Source organism: Theropithecus gelada, chromosome 1 (genome assembly GCF_003255815.1).
Source record: "Theropithecus gelada isolate Dixy chromosome 1, Tgel_1.0, whole genome shotgun sequence".
In the NCBI taxonomy this organism is placed as follows: domain Eukaryota; kingdom Metazoa; phylum Chordata; class Mammalia; order Primates; family Cercopithecidae; genus Theropithecus; species Theropithecus gelada.
This window is the reverse complement of record NC_037668.1, coordinates 185,853,880-185,880,253: the sequence shown is the minus strand read 5'-3', so window position 1 is coordinate 185,880,253 and position 26,374 is coordinate 185,853,880. Positions and strand designations below refer to the sequence as shown.

Below are 26,374 nucleotides of genomic sequence, written 5' to 3'. Positions count from 1 at the left end.
TCTCTTTGCTGCCTTTGCCTGTGGGGCTCACACCCCAGTCTGCTGGAGCTACTCCAGAACCAAGTGGCAGCTGATGGCTGGTGGTGGGCTTCCTATCGCGCAGGTCCTACTGAAGAGCCCTGTTTTCCTGGGGCTGACTGATGGGTGCAAGGATCCATCCCACAGGTGGGAAGGAAAAGATGGGTGGGGTTTCTCCAGGTTGTACCTGCTGCTGTTTCTTGCCTCCTGCCTGCCCTCAAAATGTTTGGCGGACGCAGCAGATTTTCACATGCTCTATCCCCGGAAAGGCCACTGAGAGTCAGAATGGCATGAGGAGGAAAAAGGAGATCAGATATTTTGAGGGAAATGGAGGGGAGGTGGAGAGAAGGTGGTTATGCCTGGAGCATGGGGGTGGCCCCTGGCTCTGTACGGCAGAGCGTGGGGTGCAGTGGCTGGTGCTCTGTATCTGTCGACCAGGCAAACTTCCCAGCTTGCCTCTTTTCCAGGAAAATGAAGACAGTAAGGTGCATGGGGTCTTGCCCATACTCTCCCAAAGAAGGAGGCAGCTAGATTAAAAACACTAGGCCCCCCACTTCTGGATCAGAACTCAAGATAGGATAATGCGCACCTCAGAGGACTCTTGCCAAGAAGGAACAAATCCATGCCCAGTCTTGAACACAGTGGAGGCCCCAGGTGCTAAGAAGGCCTCACGAGGCCACTGTTGGTGCGCAGAGGCTCTCTTAAAATTTTGTGTGCAGGTGCTCTCAGAGACATGGCCCTGCTGAGAGATTGTGTTTCCAAGTGTCAGTTGGGGTTGAATCCAACTCACAATGACTCCTTTGTCATCTTTCTCAATTTTCCATCCTCCAGAGGGCCTTCAGGGGACCCTGGGTGCAGCATAGTCTTTATGTGGTTTGGGGTTCTGCAGCCAGACCCTGTCTCTCCAGAAAACACCCATGTCAGCCTGTGTCCTGGCCCTTGCTTCTTCCATTTCTCAATGACTGTGTCTCCATCTCCCTCCTTCCACACACATGTGCATCCCTCATGGCACATTTTCAATGGGGTATCTCAAAAGCAACAGATCAAGCAAACCTACCAAGGTCTCTCAAAGTGATCCTTTTTTTTTTGAAGACAGAATCTCGCTCTGTCGCCCAGGCCAGGAGTGCAGCGGCGTGATCTCAGCTCGCTGCAACTTCCACCTCCTGGGTTCAAGCGATTCTGCTGCCTCAGCCTCCCGAGTAGCTGGGACTACAGGTGCCTGCCACCAAGCCTGGCTAATTTTTTGTATTTTTAGTAGAGATAGGGTTTCACCATGTTGCCCAGGGTGGTCTCAAACTCCTGAGCTCAGGCAATCCTCCTACCTCGGCCTCCCAAAGTACTAGGATTACAGGCGTGAGCCACCGCACCCAGCCCAAAGCTATCCTTTTAAAGAACTTTAGGAAGGAGGCAGAGATGTGTGATGAAAGGTGAGCTGCCCCTTTCAGAAGTCTGAGGGTGGGAGTGGGGAAAGGGGTACTGGCCCGCATGTAGGTCGTGCTCTTCTGCCAGCTTAGGGAAGCGGTCTGAAAGGCTGGCTACCTGATGCTACCCTAAAGGCTCAGTGCCTCCTTCCCTCCACCCTAGTGGGGTGCACTCAGGTGATCACCTGTCTGTCATATCCATTTGGACTGTCACTGGCTGGGCTCCAGCATCAGTGCCATGTTTTGTTTTGTTTTGGAAACTGGGCCTCAGTTTCCTCATCTTAAAATAAGGAGATTGGGTTAGATATATAGATGGCTCCTAAGGTCTACTGAACCCAAGGCTTTCTGATTCTTTCATTCCTTTTTAATGCCTGCTTTAGGAACAAAAGAGCACATCTCGCACTTGGTCATGACTTGTCACAGTTTAGACTTACAGCTGTTGGGTTCTAATACCCCCAGCTCTCAGGGGACCAATAAAAACCACATCCAGTCAGCCTGGGCCTGCCCCAGCACATAGAGACAATTGGTCTCAAAGCAGCCCTTCCCAGTCCCCCTCCCCACAGGGCCTCCTACCCACTCCTGACTTTTTTTTTTTTTTTTTTGAGAAGGAGTTTTGCTCTTGTAGCCCAGGCTGGAGTGCAGTGGTACAATCTCAGCTCACTGCAACCTCCACCCCCAGGGTTCAAGTGATTCTCCTGCCTCAGCCTCCTGAGTAGCTGGGATTACAGGTGCCCGCCACCACACCCAGCTAAGTTTTGTATTGTTAGTAGAGACGGGGTTGCACCATGTTGGCCAGACTGGTCTCGAACTCTAGACCTCAGGTGATCCGCCCGCCTCAGCCTCCCAAAGTGTTGGGATTACAGGTGTGAGCCCCCGCACCCGGCCCACTCCTGACTCTTAAAAGAGACAGGAAGCAAAAACAAAACCAAGCACCCAAGGTAGGTCAGATGAAGAGCCAGGGTTAGATAACAAGGGCAACATCCTTTAGGACTAAAGGTTTGGTTGACTCCCTTGGAGGGCCCTGTGTAGAAGCGGAGGAGGGTGGGATGGCCGTACCAGCAGCACTGCATCACCAGCAGGCGTTGCCAGCGGTTTTGTCTTATTTCTGCTGGCTGTGCAGAGTGACTGCCAGAGTTGTCTCTTGCAGGCTGGAGGAGATTGATGGATTCTTTGCGAGAAACAAGGAAGAGTACCTGGCCCTGATCTTTGAAAAGGGAGGCTCCTACCTGGGTAGAGAGGTGAGCTGCTCTGAAGTTCCCTGCAATTCCTGGATAGCCATGGAGAGAGAGCCCCACTTTGGGAACAGGGCTTTTCCTGCCAATTCTAGGGTGTTGGCTGCCTGGGTCTTTTAGCCTGGCATTGGCCTGACCCCTGCTGGGAGCCATGGGAAGTGCAGGGGCTGGACCTTTGCATTTAAAAACCTTTCTGTTTATTCTTATCTCCTTCATGGAAACCAAATGTAACACCTGCTGTTATTGAGCATTGGACCAGATTGCTGACACACGTAGCTGCTAATCCCCAAAATTAATGAAGGTGATCAAATAGAATGCCCAAGATCACACAGCTAGTAAGTTGGTAGAAGAAGGCTTTGAACCAGGTCCGTCTGGCTCCAAAGCCAATGTTGTTTCCACAATGTCCCACCCCATGGGATTGGAGTGAAATATTTGGGAGGGAGGGAGCATTAGCGATGCACTAGCGCCACCGGAGGAAATGGGGTCCTTCACCCAGGTGCTGCTCTGTCTCATGTGGGGTGTCTGTGAGCCAGCTCCCCGGCGCTTCCGGCTGCAGTGCCCTGTCTAGAGAGCGGGGATGATGACGTTTCTTCATAGTATTGTTGGGAGAGTCAAATGCAGCAGTTTATGTAAAGGGCCTGGATTGCAGCTGACACATAGGAGGTACTTTATAAAGATCCATTCCCCTCGCCTAACGCAGAGAACTCACCATTCTGCCATTGGTTCATGGACTTCTCCATAGTCCACTTGTGAGCTTTTCCCAGCTGCAAAGGTGGGATGTGCCAGTGCACGGGAGATGCTCCAAGGCAGTGCAGGGAGACAGGCATGAGAGTAGGCATGAAATTAAACTGCCCTGTCGGCCTGAGTGATTTTGCTGCTGAAACTCATCAAGCACAGCTGAGAGTCTGAGCGGAAGCCAGATGCTGTCTCCAGGCGCCTCAGCCCTGAGAGGGGAGGTACAGGGGTTGGGGAGGGGAAAGACAGCTTGGCTGAAGGAGTGCCTGTCCCTCTAGGGTCCCAGTTCATGCCTGGGGTCATACATGTTACGTAGAGGTGATACATTGTGGTTGGAATCAGGTCTTCTCCCTCCCCTCCCACCACAGTCCCTTGAGTACCTACAGGCAGGGGTCCCAGTGGTTGGAGCCAAGTGCCCCATGTCCACACAGGGGTGCTCAGCGTGGGACCAGTGACTAAGGGCCCAGGTTCTGGAGCCACACTAAGCTGGGATTTGTAGCACAGTTCAGACATAGGCAAGCTGTGTGAGCTGGAGGCATGGTTTCACTTCTAAGCCTCCGTTTCTCCGGCTACAAGATAGGAGCTTTATTTATTTACTTTGATTTTTTTGAGATGAAGTTTCACTCTTGTTGCCCAGGCTAGAATGCAATGGCACTGGCTTGGCTCACTGCAACCTCCACCTCCCAGGTTCAAGCATTTTTCCTTCCTCAGCCTCCCAAGTAACTGGGATTATAGGCATGTGCCACCATACTTTGCTAATTTTGTATTTTCAGTAGAGACAGGGTTTCATTTTGGTCAGACTGGTTCTCAAACTCCTGACCTCAGGTCATCTGCCCACCTCGGCCTCCCTAAGTGCTGGGATTACAGATGTGAGCCACTGAGCCCAACTAGAGCTTTATTTTTATTATTTTGAGACGGAGTCTCGCTCTGTCGCCCAGGCTGGAGTACAGTGGCATGATCTCGGCTCACTGCAAGCTCTACCTCCTGGGTTCACGCCATTCTCCTGCCTCAGCCTCCCAAGTAGCTGGGACTACAGGCGTCCACCAGCACGCCAGGCTAATTTTTTTGTATTTTTAGTAGAGATGGGGTTTCACCGTGTTGATGAGGATGGTCTTGATCTCCTGACCTCGTGATCTGCCCGCCTCAGCCTCCCAAAGTGCTGGGATTACAGGTGTGAGCCACCAAGCCCGGCCTGGGAGCTTTATTTTTAAGTAAACACTTAACGTACCTACTATGTGCTAGTCACTGCTACAGCATTTTAGTAAAGTTAACCCCTTCCGTTCTCAGAACAGCCCCCCCGAAGCTGGTGGTATTATTATTGTTGTTGTTATTATTTTGCAAGTAAGGAAATTGGGTCAGGGAGTGGTTCGGTGCAGTGGCGCCAGGATTCCAATGCAGGCGATCGTAGCGTACGGCGCTGCATCTCTTAGTCTCCTGAGAATAGCTGCTATTTCAGTGTTTCTCTGAAGATAAATGAGGCGATCTGTGTGGATACTACATGATACCTACACAATACGTGTTAACTAGTGCTTTCTCTTATTTCTTTCTAAAAAAAATAATGATGACTGAGAAGTATATATTTTTCTAATTTGGAGTCTAGATAGGAAGCGTTATAAATATAAGAATAAAGGCTAGTGGGCGCCACCTGCTCCATGGTGAGGCGTGAGAGGTCAGTAATAGAAGCTCGTGCCTGCCGTTTGCAGATGGCCTGTCTGATTATGCTCAGAACTTCTCTTCCCATTTCTAATGTGGAGACATTGTCATTCTCAACAAGGCCTCTTGTTGCCTTCAGAGAGCCCCACGTTAAGAAGCGTTTTCAGATCTTATAACTATACACATTGATCAAAGGGCCCCTCTGACTGCTGCACATACTGGGCTCAGAGTTAGCCTGCTGTTTAGAAGTTTACCCAGTTCCAAAGGTTTATTTTGTTTGTATCCTAACCATGAAATTTGTTACCATATGTATTTGAACGCAATAAAATCACAGTTCTTTAAACATCTGTGACTCAAGCTTCCATAAGGAAGACTGCTCTTGCCCCCACCAATTGATATTTCAAACAAACAATGATTAGTAATTTCTAAAGGGATATTTTCCTTTTAGAAAAATGTTATGAGAAGGCCCTGGGGAATCCTGGACATCAGAGAGCAGTCAGATCTTGGGGTGTGAAGGTCTTAAGGACAAGAACGTGCTGGCTCAGTACAAAAAACAAACAAGAATTAAAATGAAACCACATTTTATTGTGCTTTTTACAAATTGCTTTCATTAGAAGGAAAATGCTACCCAGTTGGGACTGTGGTAGGAGATTAAAGCATGTGTGCTGTGCACAGCTCCAAGGCCTCCCCTCCTGGGCGGTGGTTGGCACTTGTTACTTGCCGGCTAGCTGCCGTTGATGGCAAATGTCTCCCGTGCATCACTGTGGCCCACTGTTTGCGGGTTTAGAGTCTGGAAGGAGCACAGCTGCCATCTGGGTGCCTTCACAGAGCTGAGACTCAGCCCTGGCTCCCTCCACCCAGTGGCCTGGCCCCCAGATGTCCTGCTGTCCCTGCAGGTGGCTCTGGACCTGTCCCAGCACAAAGGTGTGGTGGTGCGCAGGGTGCTGAACACAGAAGCCGATGTGGTGAGAAAGTTTGGTGTCACTGACTTCCCCTCTTGCTATTTGCTGTTCCGGAACGGCTCTGTCTCCCGAGTCCCCGTGTGAGTATCCTGTCTCCTGGTGTCCCCTCTCCTCCCTCCCTGTGCTCATCCTTCCTTCTTGCCCAGAGGGGCTGCCCACCTTTCACAGTGGCTAACATGTTCTTTCTGAGGAGCCCCCTGCAGGAGAAACTGCAGTCTGCTGTCTGCGGGGCCAGCGCCTCCACCATCAGGAGCCTGGGCCTAGAACCCTGACCCTGCTCCGCAGCTCAGAGACCTCAGAGGCCTCAGCTCGCCCCACGCAGTGTTGTCTGCACCCCCATTATGTCCCCACCACAGCCCTGGCCCTCTTCCCCACCCTCTTCTGTTTGCAGGCAGACTCATTGGCAGGCTGCAGGCCCGGCAAGCACTCAAATATGCTTGACCCTCCCTCTCTTTGGTTTTCTAATTGCAGAAAAGTTCATTAGCAGCCAGACAATAGCGAGTTCCAAAATGCCGAGAGAAAACAATCAGGCCAGCCTCAGCCCCTCTGCCAGGCTCCCACTGCTGAATGGCCCGTTAATGGCACCAGATGGTGCCTTGGTGCCCTCCCTGGGCAGATGATTGATGTCAGCCAGGCCCTGCAGGCAGGAGCGTTGGGCCAGGGAGGCAAGGCTTGCCTGCGGTGCCTGGTGAGGTGCTCCTCGGGGCCCTCAGTGCTGACCCACACGGTGCCAGGCAGGATGGCCACTCAGTCTCACCCTGGCCCAAATCACCTGCTAGAGGGCCCAGGAGGCACGATGCCACCGAGGACAGGGAGGTGCTCACTTTCCGGGTGGGCCCAGAAAGTGCCAGTGCTGGTGGGGCGAGAAGGCATTGTCTCCTCTCTCAGAGTTGGTGGAGGGGAAAATTGTTTGTGACGATGCTGCCTCCCAAGCCATCTGCTCACTGAGAAACCCTGGGCCAGGATGGAGTGGAAGGAAGCTGTGCGTCCCATGCCAGCTCCCCCGGGGCGGCCCTCATGCTGCTGCTGGGCCTGGCGTCTCTCTCTGCAGGGGCCCTAGCTGTGGGTGAGAGAGAATATGTGCTCAGGAGGTATCTTGTGCCCTAGAGGACTCCTCCCTGTCGGAAAAAAGAAAGAAACCAAAAGGACTGTAAAAAGATTTAGAGAATTCTGAAGGCTGTTTGTCATTGTTGGTACCTGTTTTTTTTAAAAATCGCGTATCAAACTCCCTGGACTTCTTAGGGGGTAATGTCACTCACAGTACCACAGGGTGGGCTTATGGAAGGGCAGCTGCCATTTTGAACCTCGGGGTCCTTGGGGAAGGGAGTCACACCCCGCCGTTCCTGTCCGTGGGCACCAGGCTGTCCTGTGCCTTTCCATGCCCTGCCTGGAGCCAGAGGGCCACTGGGGGAATTCTCAGGCCCAATTGCCTTACCAGGTGAGGTTTGACATCAGACTGGTGTCAAAGAGGCTTTCCAGAGCAGGTGCAGTGATTAGAAAGGTTAAAATGAGGCCTGGGTGCCATCTTCTGGCCTCACGGAGGACAAGATGGAATCTAGTTCATATATTTAATAAACCTTCTGTCTGATGAGCCACCCTGCTTCCTCTTCTGACCTTGATTAGCTCTAATCTTGTTCTCTGCACTCACTGCCTCTCCTCCCTGGTTCTGTGCCCTCACAGGCTCATGGAGTCCAGGTCCTTTTATACCGCTTACCTGCAGAGGCTCTCTGGACTCACCAGGGAGGCTGCCCAGACCACAGTTGCACCAACCACTGCTAACAAGATAGCTCCCACTGTTTGGAAATTTGCAGATCGGTAAGGCCACACCCGGTTCTCCTCACATCTTCTCCCTCCTCTGTCACAGACCACCACACCTTCACACCCACACCCTCTTGCTCATTCTTCTTCCTTGTCATACGCTTAGTGTGTACATTCTGAGCCAGGCTGTCCCCCACCCTGGGGGCTGGCCCTGCTCAAGGGCCTTCGATGTGTGGGAGCAGCATTTAGCTGCGGTCCCACTGGTGTCTGTTGCGGGACTAGGGCTGACTGTGATGAATGCTGGCTGGCACTGCCAGCCATCCTTCACGAGGGAATGAACACCTTCCATGCCCATGCTCCTTCAGCTTAACTCTACTCACAGACAGGGAATCTGCATGGAAGGACACTCTGAGGCCTCCAGACCAGCTTCCCATCCGAGCAGTTATTTCTGCAGTAAATATTTTTGAGTACTCACTGTGTGCTAGGCACTGTGGATGCAGATATGTACAGGCAGATGCAGTCCCTGCTTGTGCAGACCCTACGGCATCCCTTCTAGGCAGGCACCCAACCTCACTTGAATGCCTGTGGTGTCAGTGAGCTCACTGCCTTTTCAGGTCTCCTGTGTGTGTCCACAGTTGTAAGCATGAGAGCGCCCCTCTTCTCTCTGAGGCTCCTTGGCTCTTCTGTTGTGGTTGGGCAGTGAGACAGAGCTGTAGACCTCCTGCACTGGTACCAGCTGCATACCAGGTGGAAACATCTGGCCAGGTTTCTCAGAGCTGGTCAGGACGGTGCCCCTCACAAGGGGATGCATGAGACAGTGGGGGAAAGGTGATGGCAAGAAGGACTTTGCATCTTAGCATGAGGGACTTTAAGCGTGGAAAGTGCCAAATGGAGAGACTTTTAGTAGATCAAGGGAGAAGGAGAGAGTGAGAGGTGGTGTGATCATTACGATCATTCCGTCGTTATGAATGATCATTGTAATCATTCAATCATTACGATTATGCAAACCATTGACGTACTTGTAATAGCTTGGGCTGGTGTATGTGGCAGGCTGTGTGCTGGGCACCTTCCATGTGTTACCTCATTCAGTCATGGGGCCACTTCTGGAGGCAGGGCACATGAATGGAGAGGTAAACTGAGGCCCAAGGACACCAAAGTGGAGCACAGAGGAGACCTTTCCCTGAGGGAGAGCATAGGCAGCCACAGTGCGTACCCCGTGAGTTGACCTTATTGGCTCTTTCCAACCTCAGGAGGTAGCAGGGGCAGGAGCGAGTCATGTGTTTTACAGCGAGGTAACTGAGGCCCAGGAAAGTCAACTGAGTTGCCCAAGCTCACAGAACTAGCTCATGGTCAAACTGAGGCCAGAACCCAGGTCTCAAGAGACAGGGGAGGAGGCAGCCAACTTTCCTGGCCCCTGCCATCCGAACCCTGAGCCTGGACCCCAGCATGATGGGCCTGGGGCGGAGCAGCCAGCATGGAGCCTCTGTCCCTTCCCTGAGGGCTGCGGAGAGGCCTGAGATGGGCCCATCTGAGACATGAGGTCTGGCAGCTGTGAGCACATCAGCCCTGAAAGAAACACAGGCCCTGCTTTCCCTGCTGCCCCCAGCCCCCATTTCCCAGCCTTGGTGGGCAGCTAAACCCTGGTCTTTCAGAGAGGGCCCAGTTTTTCCAGACCATGTCATGTGTTTGAACCTGCTGGTCTGACTGTGTCTAGTGGGCTTGGCTCAGAGCTGTGCTGATGAGTGAGTTGCTGGGGCGCTGGCTGTGGGCTTGTAGAGAGAAAACTCCTACTCCCTGCCAGGAGCTGCGGAGAGTTGTTTACATTTGTGTTTGTATTTGATCCTCTCAGCAACTTACCTGTGAGCAGTGTGTTATTGTTCATATCTTACAGATGAGGAATTGAGGCTCAGAAAAATTAGGTTATTTACCCAAGGTCACACAGCACATTTCTGGCAGAAACCAGTGGTAACTTACAAGACTGTGACCATCAGCAGGGCCCCTCCTCTTCTCTCCCTTTAGCCCTGGATGCTCCTTGCAGCCCCTGCACCATGCTTAATACCCCTTTCTTTCTCTACCTCCCTCTGGGTCCTCAGCTCCAAGATCTACATGGCTGACCTGGAATCTGCACTGCACTACATCCTGCGGATAGAAGTGGGCAGGTTCCCGGTCCTGGAAGGGCAGCGCCTGGTGGCCCTGAAAAAGTTTGTGGCAGTGCTGGCCAAGGTGAGCAGGGCCATGGCCTCCCTTGTCTGTGCAATTCCACAGATGGTCAGTGTGCATTCCTGTAAGCTGGGTACCCCGTCAGCCCCTCCCTCCAGAAGCCCATGGTCTGGCTGGACACCTGGACCCACAGCTCTCCCTGTCCACCATAGGTGCTACCCTCCAGCCTCAGCCATACCCCACACCAGTCGCACACTGCCAAGGACAACCCTGCCGCATGCAGCAGTGTGGGTGGGACACAGGGCCCGTGCTTCCCACCTGGGGATATTTCCAGCTGATTCGGCAACTGTGGCTCTGCCTACCTGAGTCCTCAGTCAGAGCCCCAGTGTGGGTTCCCACCCCTTGCCGTGGTCAGTGGAAAAGCAGGACCCCGAGGACACCCTAGCGAAGGAGAGGATGCTCTTCTGATACTCCTTGCTTTCCTCCCAGTCTGACCCGATCTCTGGCCCTGGCCATGCCTTCCTTATTCCTTTATAGTTTCCCTGGGAAGGTGGCTACTCCACGAAGGGTAGCTCCTATTCATTGAGGACCTGATGTTTGTCTAGGATTTAATCCTCTTAACTACTTTGTGAGGTGGGCGGTTTATTTTGTCCACCCCGATTTAAGAGGCCCAGGGAGCTCAAGTGCCATGCCTTCATTCTGCCAGCCCGGAGGTGTTCTCGTGAGGCCTTGAGCCTGTGCTCCTCCCTCTCTGAAGGTGAGAGGTGGCTGCCACTCCCTCTCTGCCCGCTTCCCTTTGGTTCCAGATCCTGGCCAGTGCGTCCTTGCTGGAAACCCGGGACTCTGCTGCTCAGTACTGCTGAGTCAGATGTGGCTCTGGGCGCTTCGGGTTTGGCCGTGGGCTCAGCCTCCCTTGGCCCTGGGGCCCAGATCTGAGCCCGCCCTCCTCAGGGCGGGTCTGCAGGAAGCTGGGGCTGCCCTCGGGGTGATTTGTGCCTCTCCTTGGGAACTTTCTGCCAGCCTGATCCCTTCTTCCCACCTCCTTGTCCTGACCCCCTGGCTTGGTCGCATGCATGCACGGTGACACAGAGGGCCTGACAGGGACGTTTCAGCCTAAGGTAGGACCGTCATTTGCCCCTCACAGAAGTCCCATGCAGAACGAGCTCTTGTTCTTCAGTCCATTGCCATAATAAAGACCTTTCCTCCAAGGCTGAGAGCTGTTTGGTCTTCACAGTGCAGAGACCTGGGGTTGTCAACCTAGAGACTCAGAGGGGAAAAGTCCAGAACGGTCCCATGTACGGTCCCTCCTCCTGACCCATGAAGGAGAGCCCCCAGCATGCTTTCCCGGCATGCCTCAGACACCCCACCACCCTATCCAGTACCCTCCAAAGGGGTCACCCCAGGAAGATCGGCTTGTGTACTGCTCGCATCTCTCAGCTGTGCTCACACTTGCTACTTTCTTTGTCCCCAGTGGGGCTGTTTGCAGCCAGTATGGGGGGAAAGAATGAGATACAGGTCCCTGAGCTGGGTAGAGGCTTAAGCATCACCCTCTCCGTGCTTGCTGAGTCTCCGCCTTCAGCAAGGGCTGGGAATGAGCTTGAGATGAAGATGCCTGCCCTGCCAGAGCTAGGGCCCTCAGAGAGGGCAGGGCTGGCAGTGGGGTGTAGGACAGAGGGAAGCCGGGGATGCCCAGCAGTAGCAGTAGAGGCACCTGGGGCACGGGCCTGGAGACCCTCTGTTTGGGTTTTGCCCGCACATCCCCTGGGGTCTGCAGAGTATTCTGGTCCTTGCCTTGCTTGGGTAGCTTCTTCCTGAATAGTAGTATCTTAGCAGCTACCATTTCTTCAGCCCTGCCGGTGCCTGCAGTGCTCTTTGTATATTAGCTCCTCATTCTGTTTCTCAGAGCAGACTCCACAGCATGGCTTCTAGTATGATCTCTGTTTCATAGAAGGTGAAACAAAGCCCCAGAGAGCTAAAGCACCTTGCCAGGGTCCTCCAGCTGGTGAGGGGCTGGGCAGGGAGCCACACCCACTCGCATCCAGCCCATGCCAGTTACCACCGAGTGCCCGGTGCTCGCAGGCCCGAACGCCTAAGGATGCGAGCGCACACTCTGTTGGCTCCCCCGGCGAGCTGCCAGCCCTGCAGGTGCCCGGTCAGTCAGGAGGCCCTCTGCATGTCCTGGCGGTGCCCTTCCACCCTGCCTGTCCCAGCCCGTGCTCCCTCCTGTGAGCAGCTGGCGGGAGCGGCCACTGGGTGGCGTGTGGGCGCCAGAGTTTCCGTGCTCCCAGTTGTCCAGAGCCCCTTAATTCATCCTTCCTTCTGGCACTGTCGCCTTAGAAGGGGAAGTTTCCAAGTCGGGATGATGGCAAAGGTCAGTGAGAAGTGCTGACTTCAAGCTATAAATTTGTGCGTGAGTCCCAGAGGCCCGTGTGGGCTCACCAGGAGGGCACGTGTCAAAGCATGGTCTTTTCTGGCCACTTCTCACTCTGGGGGAAGGTATCCAGTCCAACGTGTGATAGGACTATTTAATGGCTTTCTCAGAGGAATGGATCTGTTAGCAGGTTTTCCTGTTTAGTTACCATTCATATCGCCAGTACCCTTCTCCTCTCAAATGTTTGTCTTCGCTGCAAGTTTCTCAGGGTCCTCATCCCCTCAGCCAGCCTTGTGGTTTTATCTGACCAGCTCGCTACTGTGCCCCTCTTTTTCCTGCCCTCCTCCCCTTGTGCTGTGCATGCGCACACAGACACACACGCACACACACGCACACACACACACACATCCTCCTTCTGGGAGTCCTTGTGGTTTTAAAGTGCTGATACTAATCAGATTTGAGTTGACTTATTGTCAGAGTAGCTTTTCATGCTCCTCAGAGACCACTAGGAGTTACCATCAAGATCTGGATCTTGGCTGTGAGCCCCTGGCCTGGCTGGTCCTCACTGGCAGCCCATGGAATCCAAATGAAAGGTCTCGTGCCCACCTAGCCCAGCTGGCCAGTCGGTTGGCAAGTCAGCTGTATCCGAGGACCACCCAAAGACAGGACTGTGTGGCCCAGGGCTCCCAGCAGCCCTGGCAAGGGGCACAAGTGCTCCCACCTTCCTCCCAGTGGTGGCACATGGTTGGGGGATGCTGCACAGGAGCCTGCAGTGTGAGAGAGGGAGACTTCCAGGACCCCACCCCACTTAGAGTGAGCACCTTCCCTTCCCCATCTTCTAGCCTTACCAGGTGTCCCAGAGCAAAGATAGTACAGAAGTCACATTTGTGTCTTAGTTAGAATGTTTTCCTGGTGGTTTTGGAACTTTCCACAATACCCCCCACTCCCTGCCCCTCCAGCCTGCTTCTGCATAGCTTCCTACCATCTGCAGGACGGGGAACTTGGGGAATTGCTTTTCACTCTCCAGCTTCTGCTTGTTCCTCCCCACAGTATTTCCCTGGCCGGCCCTTAGTCCAGAACTTCCTGCACTCCGTGAATGAATGGCTCAAGAGGCAGAAGAGAAATAAAATTCCCTACAGTTTCTTTAAAACTGCCCTGGATGACAGGAAAGAGGTGAGTATGGGAAGCAAATAAAGATGTCTCCATCCTTCATATTTATGAGAGTGCAAGGGGTTAACCCTGTTATCTCCAACCTCCTTCGCCAGTTTGCACCAGGGAGTCAGTGGTCTTGGTTGGGTCCTTCCATTAATAATTAATAAATGACTATTGATTGAGCTGTCTATGCACACATCTCATTTAATCCTCATAACGTTAGTGGAAGGTAGATATTCTCCCCATTTAGCAGATGAAGAAACAGTACTTTGAAGAGGTTAAGCAACTTGTCTGGGATCATGCAGCCAGTAAGTGTTTGGGCTGGGATGAAAACTTGGTGAGACACCTGTGCTGCCTCTTAGCGTGTGGTGCTGCTCAGCATGGCCTCCCTGGCCCTCTCCAGGGCACCTTCTGGGCTCCTGCTCATGCTGCTGTTTGCAAAAGTGGGTCACTGCAGCCAGCAAAGGTGTAAATCCTTACAGACTTGTAGGGTGTCAAATCTCGAAGAGACCTCAGAAATAACCCCCTTGTTTTACAGCTGGGGAAGTTGAGGCTAGAACGGGATGCAACTTGATCTGGGTCACAGCTTTTTAGGTCTGCTGCTGCTTCAGTGGGTGGAGCTGGTGAAAGGGAAATGCCACCTTCGAGGTGATAGACTGAGGGACCTCATTTGTCTTAGGGCTCTGTCTCCTAGAAGCTTCTCTCTCTGCCTCTCGCATCCTTTTCATTCTCCATATGTGCACTCACACTTGTGTGTCCCTTAGGGTGCTGTTCTCGCCAAGAAGGTGAACTGGATTGGCTGCCAGGGGAGTGAGCCACATTTCCGGGGCTTTCCCTGCTCCCTATGGGTCCTCTTCCACTTCTTGACTGTGCAGGCAGCTCGGCAAAATGTAGATCACTCACAGGAAGCAGGTACGTCCAGGGCCTGTTCACCCCACTGTGCCTCCGACGCTGCTCTGTTCGACCCTCCAAGGGGAGAGGCAGCAGGGCATCTCTCTTGAATTTCCCCACTGGCTCCCAACTGCCAGAGGATGGGGAGAGTCAGCCTTGGGGCTCCGGCGGGATTGCTGTATCTGCAGGTAGCCCCACATGGCCAGAATAGCACCGATCCCAGGAGGGAACAGACTTTGGGAAGTCACCCAGTCCTGTCCTCGGCCCCGGGAGCTCGGGGGCTGAGGCCTCTCCCTGGCTTTCTCCGGGCTTATAGTTTGCTTTGCTTTCAGTCTTCATGAAAAATTTGTGATTCTGTTTTTTTATTCTCTTAACAAAGAAAGAAACGTGTATTTCACAGTTTACATAGCTGACACATAGCAGGCACTTTGAGCAATTTTATTGTGCTTCCCACTGGAAAACAATTTCCTGGGGGAAGCTGGGGAAACACATTTCCCCCACTGCCTTGTATTGTCTACAAACTGCACCACCATGCTCTCTGGCCACGCTGCCCCACACCTGCTTTTGAAGATTGAAAGGATGCGCATCCAATTCAATCCACACATCCACACTGATTCAGGAATCAGGCTGTGACTTGGCTTGGAGGATAGATACATGGGTGAAAAGGGCGACAGTGCCTGCTCTTGGTGGACCTCTAGTGTGAGGCTCGGGGACAGAGAGGCCTGCAGTGCACCAGGGCTGGGGCCATGGCAGAGAGAAGGATGTGAGGGTGAAGAGAGGGTGGGCTCGACGCCATTGGGAAGGGGCCCCAGGCCTCATGGGCCTCATGGGTGAGTAGGGATTCTGCCAGGAGAGGAGCATCCCAGCAGAGGGAGCAGCCTGTGCAGAGCCCCACGAATCAGAGGAACTGCCGGGCAGTGGTGTGGGAAGCCAGTGTGTATGGAGCCTCTCCACCATGCCGTGTGGCACTGCAGGAGCCAGGGACACAGCAGCATATGGGACAGGTCCCTGTCCCCCCAGGGCCAGTATCTGAGTGGCAGGAGACAGACACAGAGGGATGGTTTCAGCCATGATGACGAACGCTGAGGAAGACAAAGCACAGCAGCGCCGGAGCGGGTGCTGTCTGGAAAGGGGTCTGGGGACGGCTTCCCTGTGGAGGGCCCGGCGCTGGGACCCAGGTGGAGAGAAGGAGGCAGTGTGGGACATCTGGGAAGAGAGCCTCCCAGGCTGTATTGGTGTCCTTGGACTGTGCTGACGAATGTCAGGCTAGGGCTCAGACAGTAGACGTTTGTTGTCTCAGTTCTGGAGACTGAAGTGCAAGGCGGAGGTCTCGGGGCTGGTTTCTTCGAGCCTCTCTCCTTGGCTGGGCGGCGGTCATCTTCTCCCTGTGTCTCCATGCAGTTATCCCTCTCCCAATCCATGTCCAAATTCCTCTTCCTGCAAGGACACCAGTCCTATTGGATTAGGACCCACCCAAATGACCTCATTTTACCTTCCTTACCTCTTTAAAGACCCTGTCTCCAAATACAGCCACATTCTGAGAGGCTGGGGATTAGGGCTTCAACATAGGAATTTGGGGGGACATAATTGGGCCCATAGCACAGGCCAGGGACCAGCAGGTGCAGAGGACAAGCCTGGTGTGTGGGCAGCACCAAAGAAGGCTGCTGTGACCGGAGGGAGGGAGGCGAGGCTGCAGAGAGAGGCCGGGGTGGAGGTGAGCACTCAAGGGCTCAGAGGCCTTGGTGAGGGCAGGGTTTGGAGGTTGGTGTTGGCATTTTGAGAAGCCACTGGAGAGTCTTACAGAAGTGACAGACGGTTGACACTTTAGAAAGGTGGAGGATGGGCTCTTGTGGGGCAGGAGGAGGCAGGGCGGCTGAGGAGGGAGCTGCGGAGCTCGCCCAGCAGTGGTGGTGGGGCCTGGACTGGGGTTGTCAGTGTGTCCCTGGAGGAAGTGGTCAGATTTGGGGATATATTAAAGGCAGAGCTGAGGGACTTACTGCTAGATTGGAGGAAGGGTATGTGGGAAGCAGGACTCAGGTGGACTCCCGGGTTGTGGGGCCTGTGGATGACAGTCCTGTCAGATGAGGAGTCAGGGGCTCGGGGTGGGAGGGTGGAATCAATGGCCCACTTTGTGTCAGTGGACCTCCCAGTGGAGGTGTGCACAGCTGAGTCTGGAGTTCCAGGGAGAGGTCTGGGATAGAGAGATCAGCTTTTAGTCGTTAGTAGCATCAGAGCTCAAGCCATGGGACTGGATGAGCTCCCTGGTAGGGAGGTAGAGAAGAGTGCTGAGGACTGAGCCCCGAGCATCAAACCGCCAGCAAAGGAGGCTGAAAGGGAGAGGCCATGGTGATTTCAAGGGGGCCCAGAGTCCAGTGTTTCAAACAGAGGTGTAGTCATTGGGGCCAGGGCTGCTGCAGGTGGCGCAAGATGAGGACATCTCTAGCAAGGGCTGTGTCAGTGGCGTAGTGGAGGTCATGGCCTGGTTGGATTTGGCTAAAGAGAGACCAGGAGGCAAAATTCTGGAGACAGTGAGCAGGAACTGGGGTGTGACTGGGTTAGAGGGAACTTCTTTATGATCATCCTTTTCCCCAGTTGGAATGATCCTTTATCAGGGGAGAAATGGATGACACAGTAAAGAAAGAAAACATTAATGGGAGTGAAATCCTGGAGGAGGTGAGGAGTAGGGCAGCCCGAGCAGCAGCGGAGACAGAGGCTGAGACCACCAGGGCCGTGTAGTGAGGCCTTGTGGTGGGGAGGTGGGCACCTGTGCTGGGTGCGGAAGACCAAGCTGAGAAGGCAGAGGAGAGAGAGAGAGAGGCAGGCATGGACTGCTGCGGGTCTCACCTTGCCAGGAGTGACAAAAGAGTAAGGGTGCCAGTGTCCTGCTGCGTGAAGGGGTAAAAGCAGGAGATTGGCTTCTAAAGGCCTGGGAGGTTTGCAGTAGGAAGGAGTGAGCTTAGAGGCAGGCACCAGCAGCCCTAGAGCCTGAGGGTGAAGGACTTAGGAGGGGCGTGTTTGAGTAGGAGTGGTGTCTTCAGCGGGGAGCCTGGTTTCAGTTAGAGCAAGAAAGTGGGGCTGGTTAACAGGCCTTTGCTCATGCCAGTCCAGAGGACCCAGTGGGTGGGCGGGGTGGGGGGAGTGGAAGGGGAGAGCGAGGAGAGATGGAGACAGATTAGGGCATGCGCAGGCCAGGTCCAGGCCCGAGGGAGGTGAGGCATGGTGGAAGCAAGTCAGACAGGCAGCATGAGTGGGTGGGGAGGAGGGGCCTGGGGCTAGGTCAGTGGCCCTGTGGCCCCTGCTGGCCTCTCCTACCAGTGTCACAAAGAGCCCACGTGTCCTGCCAAAGAGTGTGGACTTTATCCTGGGTGTGAGTGACAAGCGCCCAGGTGAGTGGCAGGGAAGGGGATCCAGGTTTAGGAGTTTAAGGGGGATGGGGTCTCCTGTAAAGTGACCCTGGCAGGTAGAGAAGTAGACAAGGGGACACTGGGCCTCTGCTGGCATAGGCTGGGGTGTGTGGCACCTGTGCAGGGGTGGCCACGGCAGGATGGGGGACAGCAGGGTGGCTTGGGGAGGCAACGGCTGTGGGACTGGCAGCCTGAAGGGCTGGTGCATGGCGTCTCCTCTCCCCTGTAGCCAAGGCCCAGGAGGTCCTTCCAGCCATCCGAGGCTACGTGCACTACTTCTTCGGCTGCCGAGACTGCGCTGGCCACTTTGAGCAGATGGCTGCTGCCTCCATGCACCGGGTGGGGAGTCCCAACGCCGCTGTCCTTTGGCTCTGGTCTAGCCACAACAGGGTCAACGCTCGCCTTGCAGGTAAGGAAGGGCCATCCCTAAGGCTGGAGTCACCTGTGGGAGACGACAGGGTGAGGATACTTTGGAGTCTTAGGCCAAAAGTTGGGGAAGGGACACTCATTGTCCCCTCAGTCACAGCCCAGCCCTGTTAACCAATGCCAGTATCATCAGCCCCATTTTCGAGATGAGGAAACCAAGGCTTTAACACTGTAAGACCCTGGCCTTCCCATGCCGTTGCTCACTTTCCCTGAACTAGGGGCGCTCTCCAGCCTGCTGGGGTCCCTCTCCCGCCTCCCCTGCTCTGCCTTCTGGCTGTTGGCCCCTTACTCAAACTGCTAGGGTGGAGGGAGCTCGGGTTCTCTCTCCCTGGGAAGGGTCTGATGAGAGAAGGGGCTGGAGGAGACCAGGTCCTTCCTGGAAATACCAGGTACCGGCTCCCAGGAGGGAGCCTTGCCCTCTGCGTTCCCTCATTACGGTGCTTCCTTTTCCTTACGCGCACGAGTCTGATGACTCTAACAGGCAAACACATTAAACTCCAGGGAGCTGGGTGGGGAGGGAGCCATCTGTGGACAGGAGGCAGCCTGTGTGTCGGGAGAGAGTGGTGCACGTGGCTGTGACAGCCTCCCAGGGGCGGGAGACCGGGGCGGAGCCGAGGTTAAAGGAGCTGAATGGAGCAGGTGGTGGTGCAGGCGCAGGCACTTGGTCGTGGTCTCCTGGGGCCTCCTATCGAACTTTGAAAGGAAGACACGTGCCTGTCTTCTCCTTCCCCCTGCCCCGCCCCACCCCTGCCACCAAATGCTCCGTTTGACCCTTCAGCCCCTTGACCTCATCAGGCTCCCAGCTGCTGCTGGAGGGCCAGGAGCCGGGCCCTCTCCCTGAGGGGCCAGAAGCAGGGTGGTTCCCTCCTCTCTCTGGTGGGGTCCTTTCAGAAGAAACTCAGAATTGCCAGGCACAAGCTGAGAGCCCCCTCCGCAAGGCCTGATCACTATGACTCATGACTGGACCCTCCACTCTGCTTGTTGCCCCTCCCCAGAATAACCATTCTGACTTGCTTGCCACTTGCTGCTGCTGCTCCTGCTTCCTTGTAGTCAACAACTTGTCCCCCTATTAAAACCTTTAGGAGAGGTGCTTCTACAGAAGGGATGGGCTGATGCATTCCCTGGGCAACACTGCATGAGGGGCTGGTGGCCATGGCTCACCCTCTGGGACTCATCCAGAGGCTGCCTAGAGGGCTGGCCCCACCTGGGGTACCAACAGCCTGCAGCCCCAGCAGCATCCTGACTCTTCCAAGTACCCCTCAGGTCTCCCCCAAACTACCCCTTGGAGCCCACCCCTACCCCAGAGGGTTGCTGCTGGGTAAAGGCAAGGATTGCCATGAGCGGCTGACTCTTGCTCTAAAACACATTTTCCCTTGAATTGACAAATTAACCTATTTGCGCAGTTTGTAATTTGGAAAATGTAGGAAAAAGGCAAAAAAAAGACGAACACAAGCCGACCAACCAAAGACTGCAAAACAGATCAAAATGAGTATTCTTGCCCTTTTCCATGTCTGGTTCTGGGGTACAAGCTGGTTGTAAAGTCCACAAAGCAGGACAGTGGGTCTGGCCAACACTGGGAAGTGACTGAGATGACGCTCTTCACGCTTCCCTGGAAAACCACGGAGGGCCGGGGCTGAGGGCTAGGTGGATCCGCCGCCTCCTCCAGGCTGCCATCTGTTGAGCTCCCACTGTGGGCTAGTGTTTGTAATCTGTATTTCCTCATTTCCCGTCGTCTGGAAGGGCAGTGGCAAGCCCTTTCTGCAGACAAGGAAGCTGGCATTCTGAGTGGAGGAGTGTGGTCTGGGCTTTTGGGTGGGACTGATGTCACCGCCAGCCTATATATGCTTCCCTCTGTAGGTGCCCCCAGCGAGGACCCTCAGTTCCCCAAGGTGCAGTGGCCGCCCCGTGAACTTTGTTCTGCCTGCCACAATGAACGCCTGGATGTGCCCGTGTGGAACGTGGAAGCCACCCTTAACTTCCTCAAGGCCCACTTCTCCCCAAGCAACATCATCCTGGACTTCCCTGCAGCTGGGTCAGCTGCCCGGAGGGATGCGCAGAATGTGGCAGCTGCCCCAGAGCTGGCAATGGGAGCCCTGGAGCTGGAAGGCCGGAATTCAACTCTGGACCCTGGGAAGCCTGAGATGATGAAGTCCCCCGCAAACACCACCCCAGATGTGCCAGCTGAGAGACCTGAGGCAAGTCGCCCCCCGAAGCTGCGCCCTGGCCTCGGAGCTGCACCAGGCCAGGAGCCTCCTGAGCACATGGCAGAGCTTCAGAGGAATGAGCGGGAGCAGCCGCGTGGGCAGTGGCACTTGAGCAAGCGAGACACAGGGGCTGCATTGCTGGCCGAGTCCCGGGCTGAGAAGAACCGCCTCTGGGGCCCTTCGGAGGTCAGGCGCGTGGGCCGCAGCTCCAAGCAGCTGGTCGACATCCCTGAGGGCCAGCTGGAGGCCCGAACTGGGCGGGGCCGAGGCCAGTGGCTGCAGGTGCTGGGAGGGGGCTTCTCCCACCTGGACATCAGCCTCTGTGTGGGGCTCTACTCCCTGTCCTTCATGGGCCTGCTGGCCATGTACACCTACTTCCGGGCCAAGATAAGGGCCCTGAAGGGCCATGCTGGCCACCCTGCAGCCTGAACCACCTGGGGAGGAGGCGGGAGAGGGAGCTGCCATCTGTTAGGCTCCTCGAGCCCCCTGACCCCATTCCCTCCCCTCCCACCCCTTGCTCCTTGTCTGGCCTAGAAGTATGGGAAATTCAGGAAAACCAGTTGCTCCAGTGAAGCTTCTTGGGGCTGCTAGGACAGAGAGCTCCTTTGACACAAAAGACAGGAGCAGGGTCCAGGTTCCCTGCTGCACAGGGAGGGCAGCCCTGGGCAGCGAGCGAAGGGCAGCTCAGTCCCCGGCCTCTCAGCACCACATTCCTGTTTTTCAGCTTATTTGAAGTCCTGCCTCATTCTCACTGGAGCCTCAGTCTCTCCTGCTTGGTCTTGGCCCTAAATTGGGGCAAGTGAAGCCAGAGGAGGGTGCCCTGAGCTGGGTGGGCTGGAGTGGAACTCCTCACTAGCTGCTGGGCTCCGCCCACCCTGCTCCCTTCCGGACAATGAAGAAGCCTTTGCACCCTGGGAGGAAGGACCACCCCGAGCCCTCTATGCCTGGCCAGCCTCCAGCTCCTCAGACCTCCTGGGTGGGGTTTGGCTTCAGGGTGGGGTTTAGAAGTTTCTGGAAGTCATGCTGGTCTTCCAGGTGAGGCAAGCCATGGTTGCTGGGCTGTAGGGTGAGTGGCTTGCTTGGCGGGACCTGATGAGTTGGTGGCATGGGAAGGATGTGGGTCTCTAGTGCCTTGGCCCTGGCTTAGCTGCAGGAGAAGATGGGGGCTTTCGCTTCTCCCCGTTGAGCTCTGCCCCCTCTGAGCCTGGTCTTTTGTCCTTTTTTATTTTGGTCTCTAAGATAAATGTTCGTCTTTGGAGGGTGCTGGGTAGAAGCTAGGGAGGGGAGTGCCTTCTCTCTCCAGGTTTCACCTTCCAGCGTGCAGAAGTTAGAAGGGTCTGAGGGAGGGGGCAGTGCCTTACACATGCTTGATTCCCACGCTACCCCCTGCTTGGGAGGCGTGTGGAATAAATTATTTTTGTTAAGGCAAGCATTGGTGTGTTCTTTAACTTGCTACTTGGAGACCTAGTGTCCAGGTCTGGACAGAGTGCATGGAGACCAACCCACCTGGAATGCAGCCAGACTCGATGTCCCTCAGCACACACGGCTCCTGGCCACAGACTGCCCATAGAGCTGTCCGCACCCAAACTCCACGGCCGCCTCATGCACGGGGACAGGCCTCTGGATGTGCAGCCTTGCCACCCCCTGCCCCAATCCTCCCTGAGAGCTCCTGCCTCAGTGCCCTGGGCTGGCGAGGGAGGAGCCTGTCTGCACCTGCCTACTTCCAGCTCCTGCAGGAAGGAAGGGCTTGTTGGTCAGAGCTGCCGGGCTGGCCACTCGGTGGGGAGGAGTCAGCCAGGATTAGAGAGCCTGCCCCTAATCCGGCCTGCTGGGTTTTACAAGGATCAGAGCCGCAGATAATGAACCTCATTAAGGGGGAGCAGGAGTCTCAATCCGATTTGAGGTTTTCTCTTTGACATCTTCACTCTGCTCAGATGGCCTGGGCGCTGTGTGGAGCAGGTGGGATGCCAAGGCCACTCCCGCTATGGGGCAGCTGGGGAGGGGGAGGGACGGCAGTCTCCCTGCATGTTTCCCTGGACCCCGTTAGTTGCAGTGCCTTGCTGGGCTCCTGGGGTGGATTCCCTCTCTGTGCCCCTGCTCCAGGCACCCACCGGCTCCATCCTCCTGGTTGTGCTCTGCACCTCCTGCTCCCCTGGGCTGGCCCTGGCTGGGGGCCTGAGAGACAGATGGGAACCCACAATCAGGACCCAACCCTGGCCTGCAGGAGGGAGACAGAGGCTCCCAGGGCCAGTGCCCTGTGTGCCCACTGGACCAAGGCCACTGAATAAGCCTGTCCCTCACCCCCTAAGGGCTCCTCGCCCAATGCCAAGTGCGAGGGATTTCTGTCAGCAAGCCCTGTGGCTCCAGTGACCCTATTTCTAAAGCCAAACTCAGTCACCTAGAATTAGGGCTACGTTGGAAACGCTGTCGCAGCAACCCGGGCGGCACAGTGTGTAGCCCATTCTCCAGGCCCAAGAAGTGGTGTGGACCTCCCACCTTACAGCTGCCTCTGGCAGCCGAGCCTCTTTTCGCCCGGCCCCAGAGTCGCTGGTTGATAAACGGGTGGGCCTCCCAGCAGCGCGGCTGCCTTTCACCTTGATTTCCCCAGGGCTCTCCACAGCATCGACAAACTAGCCTCGCCCGCCAGCTGGGCCCTCCCCCCACCCAGTCTGCCAGGCTGGGAGCTGGGGCCTGCTGAGTCTGGAATGCCCTTCTAGAAGGCTTCTCTAGAGGCTCCCCTGGCAAGAGAGGGTCCCAAGGGGAGCCCTGCAAAGCAAAGGCTCCTTGTCTGGGGCAGGACAGAGAATCTCGCCTGTCTGGGGTGTTAACCTGCTGGGGGCTCAGGAACAATTTCCTCAAGGAGACAGTGGCATGGAGCTTTGAAAGATGAGTAGGTGTTAGCAAGGAAATGAGGAGGAGCAAGGGTTACGGGCAGAGGAGAAAGCACTTGCCAAGTCAGCAAACAAAAATAAAATTCAAGAAATTCTAATAAAAACTTTTTAAAAATGTTATTAAGGATTTTGACAGTGCTGCACTGGGCTAGAAACAAGCTGAAACAGAGATGCGGTCCCTGCTGCTGTGAGGCTTCCATTCTAGAGGCAAGGACAGGTTATGATGAGGGCTCTGAAGAATAGAGACCAAGCAGGGAGGGTGTTGGGGAGGCTTCTGCGAGACCTGAAGGATGGGAAGCCAGGAAGTGGGAGGGTGGGGATCGAGGCTGGAGGGGCCACAGGGCAGGTGTAGAGGGACTGCAGCTCTGAGGGGCTGCTCCATGTAGCATGCTTGGAGGTCCAAGAGGGGCAGCCCCACCTTGGGCCAGGCTCCTCTCCAGCAGCCTTGGTATGGGGTGGGGGCGGGAAGACCCCTGATGCAGCCCGTCCTCTGGGTATGGGGGTGGAGGATAGGGCTCCGGGGACCCAGCCAGTCTTGACCCTGGAGGAAAGTCAGGTGGGCACAGAGGGAGCCCTCTAATCTGGGCCCTGGGTCAGGGTGGGGATCAAGTCCAGCCTTGAAGAGAATGGACTCTGGAATCTGATGTCTGGGGTTGAATCCAGCTTCCAGCGCTCGCTAGCTATGTGACTTTGAGCAAGATAACTTATCCCCTTGTCCCCATGTGTCACTGGAGATAAACTACCCACCTACCAGATTGTTGTACCACGCTGGGCAAACAATAAGTGCTTAATAATGGTAGCCCACTGCTCCTGTCGTGTCGTCTCCTGTCTTAATACTCGAAAATTCAAGGGGCCCCGTTGTGCTTGCGGGGGGGTGCCGTTCCCACAGGATATTCTGTGAAGGGTGTCCCTGGAGCTGTGCCTCCAGGTGGCAATCCCCAAGCCACCCCGGCAGGTACCACCGTCCAGAGTTGAGCGAGGTGTTGAGTGGAAAATTCTTCCCCACCCCTATCTGCCACAGTGGTATAGATGTCCCCCATGAGATGGGGCTCCTAAAATGCCTGAAATGTGTATGCTATTGGAGAGTTGATGTTTACGATTTATTGAACTTTGCCCTTATTTAAATCTCATGTAATCCTCCAACAACGTAAGATGAAGAAGCTGAGGCTTAAAGAGATTAAGAAACATCCTATCCCCTTTACTCTCACCAAAATAAATACATTTGCCCTATTCTCCCAAATGGTGAGAAGTAGATCTAGGACTTGACCCCAGACCCCATCCTGCTCAACCCTGGAGCTGCAATCTCTACACCTAACACATAGGATTCTGTTTCATGTCCTGTTCCAGACTTGCCCGAGACTATGTGATGGTGCTGGGTGCCAACCCTTCTTCCCTCCAACAGTGGCATTAACCACTGTTGTGTGTTGGTGTCAGGGAGTGGGGGCACCCTGAAAGATCTGCCTTTTCTAGAGCTCTTGCTCCATTCCCTACATTGAGGCCAAAGTGCCCTGTCTCGGGTCCTTGATTTTAGGCCTGGTTGTTGAAGGAGGGGAGGAGACCAGGTTCATTCTCCCAGCCCTGCCGCCAACCAGTTGGGCGTGACCTTGGCTCAGCTCATCTGTGAAATGGGGGCTACAGACCTAGTTTCCGGGTCCCTGCTAAGTTCATCTACCTCTCCTGGGCTTCCCATCCATGTATTGCCAGCTCCATGGCGAGTGGAGAGGAGAAGTTCTTCCTGCAGGGCCTTCCAGACAGAGGATTCTTGGCCAAAGGAGACCACAGCCTGTAAGATCAATATCCTGATAGAATCCCGGGCTAGCTGTGAGAGGGGCGAGCGAGCTCACACCAGCCTGACAGTCTTGGGCAGAGCACCCCAAAGGCCTCTGCAGCCCCATCACTGCCTCATTCTCCCTCAGGTGCCAGGGAAGCTCCAGGGTGGGCCCAGTATCCTTCACAGCATCCCTCCTCTTCCCCTTCAACACCCCTTTCACCCCTCCCTCCACCTCCTCTGAAAGGAAAGGCTGCTCCTTGGGCAGGGCGATAGGATTCCCACCCCTAGCTTTAAGAACTAAACCAAACTTCAAGAAGAGCAATTTAATCTTCATATCTGACTCCTTGTCCCTCCTCAGGCATGCTGTTGTGCAGGACAGAGCCCCGGCTTCTCCTGGGTGTCACACCTGGCCTGTCTCTGACCCTTGCTTTCCCTTTCTCTGCTGCCCTCGAGGGTCATTCACACCCAAGAGGGAAAGAAGCTGCCCTCCCATCCCTTCCTCTCCCACCCTGGGCCTCTGCCCCTCTGCCTGGCCCCAGAAGCGCAGTCTTCTCCATAGAGAGGGGCCGGGCCATGGGACCCTGGTTTCTGGGGTCTCAGTGACACAGTTCACTGTTTGCTGCACAGGAGGCCCGCACTCACAGCCTTGGCCTCTGCCCTGCAGAAGAATTCCCCGTAACTCACCAATGGCCGTGGGAGCCAGTGGCCTCGGCGAGGGTCAGTTGGACTGCATACCTGCCAGCCGAGTCTCTCTGGCCACCCTCACTGGCCCCGTCACTCCAGGTTTCACTGCTGCCCAGGGGGTTTGTGCCAGGCCTGGGTCACAGTGGAAGAGAGTCTGGAAGTTACAAGGCAGAGGAGGAGACCTCTGTGAATGTGAGAGAACAAAGTTAAGGGGCAGTCCCATGGGGGCATTGACCGTAGGTGAGGAGGACTCGAGGAACATCTACAGACTCTAGGGCTAGGGTGAGATCCTCCTGATAGCGCTGGTAGCTCCAGCTGCTGCATTGGCAAGACTTGGTCGCCTCTATACTGAGAGAGCAAAAGCTCTTTTCCTGGGGCTGCACATTCTTCCGTGGGAAAGTGGGCTTCAGGTGCTGCCTATTAAACCTCCTCCCTCCCCTGCTGCGATGGGTTGATGCCTTTCACCTCTGTCTGCCTGTGAGCCTCTGCCCACCGTGGAACAGCAGCTCATATTTGGAAGGGGTTAAAATTTTTACCTAGTTTGAATCTGCTCTGCAATGTCCCCATCAAGTTCTTAACCATCCCAGTTTCCAGTGGTCACAGAGTTCTGCCCTGGGGAGGGAGGAATTGCTTAGCAAATG

General features: G+C 55.1%; 1 protein-coding gene across 2 annotated transcripts in view; it reads left to right on the top strand.

Moving 5' to 3' along the window:
- The window catches only part of QSOX1 (quiescin sulfhydryl oxidase 1), a 46,636-nt gene extending 22,552 nt beyond the window's left edge, over positions 1-24,084 (top strand). The window contains exons 5-13 of one of the 2 annotated variants that reach the window (XM_025363084.1): positions 2,587-2,677; positions 5,956-6,101; positions 7,702-7,836; positions 9,873-10,002; positions 13,361-13,483; positions 14,227-14,374; positions 17,987-18,166; positions 20,041-20,378; positions 21,112-24,084. In XM_025363084.1, the coding sequence (XP_025218869.1) occupies positions 2,587-2,677; positions 5,956-6,101; positions 7,702-7,836; positions 9,873-10,002; positions 13,361-13,483; positions 14,227-14,374; positions 17,987-18,166; positions 20,041-20,378; positions 21,112-21,120 (1,300 nt within the window). In that variant the 3' untranslated portion in view covers positions 21,121-24,084. Of the gene's footprint in view, positions 1-2,586; positions 2,678-5,955; positions 6,102-7,701; positions 7,837-9,872; positions 10,003-13,360; positions 13,484-14,226; positions 14,375-17,986; positions 18,167-20,040 lie in introns of both variants that reach the window. The other variant, XM_025363075.1, reaches the window with a different exon arrangement.
- The last annotated feature ends 2,290 nt before the right edge of the window (positions 24,085-26,374 follow it).